At 39.0% G+C, this 6,000-nt stretch overlaps 1 protein-coding gene across 1 annotated transcript in view; it reads left to right on the top strand.

Moving 5' to 3' along the window:
• Window positions 1-1,750: 1,750 nt before the first annotated feature.
• Window positions 1,751-6,000, top strand: part of CPNE4 (copine 4) — a 630,026-nt gene continuing 625,776 nt past the window's right edge. The window contains exon 1 of the mRNA XM_007936892.2: window positions 1,751-1,930. Within this exon, the coding sequence (XP_007935083.2) occupies window positions 1,751-1,930 (180 nt within the window). The remainder of the gene's footprint in view (window positions 1,931-6,000) is intronic.

Here is a 6,000-nt window from a genome sequence, read left to right as displayed (position 1 = left end):
CTCCTATGCCATATATTAGGGCCCTTAAATTTGATGCCCAACCTTCCTTCTGAGGAGTGGCTGGTGGGTTTGAACTGCCAGCCTTCTGGTTAGCAGTCAAATGCCTTAGGCACTATGTCACCAGAGCTCCCTTCCTCTGACTCATAGAAATCTTATATAAGAGAACAAAATGTTGCCTGGTCCTGCACCACACTTACAGTAGTAGGTGTGTTTTGAGCCCATAGTTGCAGCCACTGTGTCAATCCATCTTGTTGATGGTCTTCCTCTTTCTTTGCTGACCTTCTACTTTTACAAGCACTATGTCCTTCTCCAGGAAATAAGACTAAGTCTCACTATCCTTGCTTCTAAAGAGCATTCTGGCTGCATTTCTTTGAAGATAAATTTGTTTATTCTTCTGGCAGTCCATGGTATATATTCCATATTCACCAACACCATAATTCAAATGTATCAATTGTTCTTCCGTCTTCATTTTTCATTGTCCAGCTTTCATATGCATTTGAGGTAACTGAAAATAACTTGGCTTGGGTCAGGTGCACCTTAGCTATCAAAGTGACATCTTTGCTTTTTATGATTTGAAAGAGGTCTTTTGCAGCATATTTGCCCAATGCAGTATGTCCTTTGATTTCTTGACTGCTGCTACTACTGATATTACTGTATATACTATTCTTTGGTAGATTCCAGTGGTTCTTCAGCTGAAGGATATTTATGTGAGGTAAAAATAGCACTGGGGTAGGAGATGGAATACTAGGATCCCAGTCCCAACTATGCCATTAGAACAATTGTGCAACATGGACAAGCCACCAATCTTTGAGCTTGAGTTTTCTCATATGTGAAAAACAAATGTGCCAAATTCCCTATAATGTGTGGTTTGGTGAAAGTTTTAATAACTCTTCCCAGTACTCACAGTAAGCCCACAACACATACTAAAACAGAATTGCAACCACTTCCCAACTGCAACTTTCTCTTACTTGATATTTTAGAACAGGGGTTGACAAATATTTTCTGAAAAGGGCCAGATAATAAATATTTCAGCTTTGTGAGCCACACAATTGCTGGTGCAACTACTCAGCTCTGCCATTGTAGCAAAAGTAACCACGGACAGTACATAGATGAATGAGCATGGCGGTGTCGCAATAAAACTATTTACAAAAGCAAGTGGTGGGCCGGATTTGGCCCATGGACCATAGTTTCCTGACTCCTGCTCTACAGCATCACTTTTTGGCATTCAGTGTAACTCCCGTCAACATAGAGAGGGAAAAGCATATGTTGACAATAATTAGATAAACAGGGCACTAGACAGAAGAAATGTGAGAAACCAGAAAGGTTGGATTTTCAGGGTCTCTTAAAAACTTGGGATGGGATTAAACTGATTAACTAACAAATCTGTAAAATTTCTCATAAGCTGTGCATTCGATACAGAACTAGATTACAATTTGCAGTCTATTGCACTAATTCATTAATTTTATTTCACAGACTAAAAAGTTTGCTATGCAAATGTATGCAAATCATATAGGAAAATAATGTTTTTAGCCAAGCAGCACCAGTCTCTCTCTCTCTCTCTTTTTTTTTTTTTTTTTTAAATTTGTCTCACTGGAACTGTGCCATTGAGGTGGAAAGTGAGATAATAAATATCTTCAATATTTGAAACTGTACATTGAACAATTCCCTGCAGGGTGATTGGGAGGTTTTTGCCTTTCACAAATATTGCAGATTGGCACATCTTTTTTCTTCTTTTCTCACTTAAAACAGAATGAAGAAGATGAGCAACATTTATGAGTCGGCTGCCAATACGCTGGGGATCTTTAACAGCCCCTGCCTGACCAAGGTTGAGCTGCGTGTGGCGTGCAAAGGAATTTCTGACAGAGATGCCCTCTCCAAACCAGACCCCTGTGTCATCCTCAAAATGCAGTCCCACGGGCAGTGGTTTGAGGTAGGCATGTCCAACAAAATGGACAGAAGCATGCCTGGATGATTGGTTCAAAAAAGGTTTTGACATATCTTGTCCTTGGGTGGTTTATTTTGATGAGGTGGAAAATTTTAGAAATGAATATGATCATGATTCTGATTATTTCATGATGTTTTGTTGTGGTTATTTTGATGCTGTGGGTATTTTTGTATTCACCCTTAAAAGTTTTAGAACCTAAAACTTTTTACTTACCAAGAAATATTTACAAGATACTTTCTGTCCTATCTCTTCATGGAATCTCCCTGTCGCTGAGCTTTATCACCTATGTTATCACCACAGCACCTGAAAATGACATGCGTGTGTAGCCTTGGGTTATAGGCAAAAAGACAGGCCGCAAGAAATTTTGGGACAGGCAGGAACCAAGACCCCAGGCTGGGCTGGAATGAGGAAGCTGATGCTCCAAAATTGGTTTCCTGAATAACTGTGGTCATGGAAGATTCTTAAGAGTAGATTAGACAAGTCAAAGTCTGGGAATGGTAGCTCCTATGAAGAAAATAATTGACAGTTGAGATAGAGGTAGCTACTCAGATGGAATGAGCTCAGTGGATGGGGATCTTTTCCTTAAGTTCCTGGGTTTGGTGTGGGAAGTAGGAGGGTTGGTATGAACAAGGCATTCCATGGAATCCCTGGCTACTCTCCTGCAGTTGGGACCAAACTCCAGTCCTGGGAACTGGGCTGATGTACTTGCTATGCAGGGTGTGTGGCCAGAACTGAGGAGTAGGGACCAAGACTGAATACCAATCCTCTCACCAAGCCTAAAATAGTATGGTGCGAGCAGAGCTGACTTAGGACAAATTATGGGCCTGTGGAGTAACATGGATTCTGTGGAGAGCTGTAGATTTAGCTAACAGCCAGGAATCCAAGAAAGCCATGTTGGAGCCGAACAATTGTGATAGAATCCAGTCTCCAGGACTGAAGGAGTGAGTTTGCCCTAATCCTCATTGGTCAATGGGACTGAACTGCATGTGCTACCTCAATCCAGGTTGGTTGGGGAATGAAGATAGATGAATCTTGCCTATGGAAATCATGAGTAGATTCAGCAGTAAGGAGATTGAGGTGGCAGAAGTGGGAAAAAGGAGTACCAGCATGCAGTTTTAATTGGCTTTGGACATCCCCAAAATACATGTGTAGAATATCCACTCTCCATGTTTTCTAACACACTCCTTGCTATGCTTGGGAATGGCAGATGGTGGGCAGTGGTAGAAATGGAATGGTATTGTGTTTCTCCAAAGAGAAGTGGACTCCAGGTTGTTGAGAGTTGACTTTTTTTTTTTTTTTTTTTCTTTTCCAACTTTGTTCTAGGAAAGAGTTACTAACTTTTGAGCCTATTAAACTCTAACCTGTTATGGACTCAGTGGAGTAGAGCTCTAGGAACAGTGTTGGAGCTATGTCTCTGTTTGTATCAACTAACTGAATTTGATCAGATGTTTCTCTGACTACTGTTTACTGTAGATGTTGTAGCTTCTGGGAAGGGCTCACAAGGGCCACATTACACATTTGTTTTTGGAATGAGAACTTAAAATAATATTAGTTAAATGTTATTGGGTGCATATCAAGTGCCAGACACTGTTCTAAATACTTTATGTAAAATAATTTAGTCCTCACAACAATCCTGTGATGTATTATCCTCGTTTTACAGATAGGAACATGAGACACAGAAAGGTTAAGTAATTTGCCCAAGATCACTCAGCTTGTCAGTGAAAAATCTAATATAAACCAGACAATCAAACTCCAGGTCCTAAGCTTTTTGTTGCTATTTTATACTTATGTTGGTCACCAGTGCTAGTCTTTGGTGGTTTGTGCAGCAATGTTATAGGTTGTTTTTTTTAATTTTTTTACAAGTTGAAACAAATTGTATTAGGACTGGGTTTTAGTCATTGTTACTGTTTCTGTTTCTTTCTTTCATTCTCTTTTGCTTCTAAGTACCTGGCCTAAGTAAACCATGTTTTTAAAGATTTGGCTTTGATGAAGGGAGAAACAAAGAGTGCAGTAGAGGATGTAGTTTTATTCTTCCTATGAAAACCAAGATCTTGGTGGAATTTGGATAATATGATTGAAGACTAACTGAGAAGAGCAAGTGTAGACTGTTACTTGCTTTGGATCCTTTAAGACAAACTCTTCAAGCTTTCAATACTTCTCCTATCTGTTTACAAGTAGCTAGAAGGTAGTGGCCTAATCCACAGTAGAACGAAGGTTCCAAGGACCCGAGAGACAGCGTGTTTATGGATACATATATATGTGACATCAGCAACTTCCCTGAAAGGGAAGCTTGATAGATGGTGAGCAGATGAAATTCAGGTGAGAAGGCAACGTGATGGAGGCTGGGCAAGCTTGAGGATCTTAATTTAACTTCAGGTCTATCCAGGGCTTAAATTGTAAACATAAAACAGCATTTGCAGCTAGCTTAATGTATGAAGTCTTCTTTTTCCTTCAGAAAAAATTCTAAAACATTGACTTTGTTTGGTGGGTTTTTATATATACTTTAATTGTTTATCAAACAAGACATAAATGGAATGCCTATATTTGAAAAAAAAAGTCATTCTGAAAATTAGAGAAAAAATCATCTCTTCATTTCTTCTTTACATAATCCAATTATTATTTGTATATATTCTTTTTCAGTCTTTTCCTTCTGGTAACATGTTCTTACATGATTCTGGATATACATGTAAAATTTTCTGTCCTGGGTTTATTACCTGGTAGTGTAGGTATTGTTCATATTCATCATTATAATTTTGAAGCCTACATTATATCCCATCAAATGGATTTACTTAACCATTTGTCTATTTTTTTCACTCAGAAGTTGCCTCCAAAAATTCTCTATTTTAAATAACATTGCAATGAGCATCTTTATGCATCAGCCTTTTCCCTTCTTTCTGAATGCATTACTAGTAGAGATTCTGTCAAATTGGAACTAGTGGGACAAAAGATAGGGGATAGTTGGGATTTTGGTACAAATTACTTTTCTAAAGTACCTACACTTTACAGTGTTACTGGAAGTATGGTTTGCACAAAACTACCAGTCCAAAAACCCCCATACAATGGGGAAAGGAACTTGTATCATAGTATAAATAATTAGATTCCCTGCTTCCTACATCTAGAAAGACTTACTCTTAGAAAACAATAATGTCAGCTGAACTAAGCAGCATGCTTAGTGATTTAGCTGATTTATACTTTGGCACGTTGAGAACTACTGCTCCAATAATTCTTGCATTCTTAGCAAAATACATTCAAGATACAATCAGGAAAACAGAACCCATGCCAGGTAGCTAACAGAAAGAATTTAATTCAGAGAACTAGTAAGAAAAGTATTGGGAATGCTAAAAATCTAAATAGCTAAAAAGATATGAGGGAACCCAGAGATTAACAACAGGAAGCTGTTACTTTGCTTAGGGCTGGAACAGTAGTGTGCTGGAGCCAGCTTATACAGGTTTGAGATTCCTGATGGTTAGACATTTTGAAATCTTGAAGTCAGAAATGGTCAGGGTGGCAGTATTTATACTACAGAAATTGACAAACACTTCAAATCAGAGTCCAGAGTGTCCTTATTCTCCCCTACCCACCAAGCTAGTTGCTAAACATTTGCCAGCACACCACTGGATGAGAGGGATAAAAGGAGTTGATAGTAGTCGTGAAGCCTAAGAAGTAGGCCACTTAGCAGAAACTGGATCCCTGGAGGGTGGGCCTGTTGGGTGGAAGACATACAGATACAGGATATTCAGGTAGTGCTAGAGATGCTGGAGATGCTGCCTGAAGGGAAGATGGAGGTATCCTGGCATCTCCCTTCCTGTTGCTCTCCAGTCACCCACCAGTGCCTTCCACTAGGACAAACTGTTCAAACCTTCAGTATTTCTCACATCTGTTTACAAACAATAGAAAATTATGGTCCACTTCAACGTAGAAAGAAAGGTATACAATGCCATTTGAGATCAAAGAAGTAAATGACCAGCATATAAACCTTCTAACAACTCACAGTAACTTGCAGAATCATTCATTCACTCCTCACGTAAAACAAAACTCCCAAATACTCTATCATC

This window comes from Orycteropus afer, unplaced genomic scaffold (assembly GCF_000298275.1).
Source record: "Orycteropus afer afer isolate SDZICR_OR568_19922 unplaced genomic scaffold, OryAfe1.0 scaffold00003, whole genome shotgun sequence".
Classification (NCBI taxonomy): Eukaryota; Metazoa; Chordata; class Mammalia; order Tubulidentata; family Orycteropodidae; genus Orycteropus; species Orycteropus afer.
Note: the sequence above shows the minus strand (reverse complement) of the source record. Positions and strands in the feature narration are given on the sequence as shown.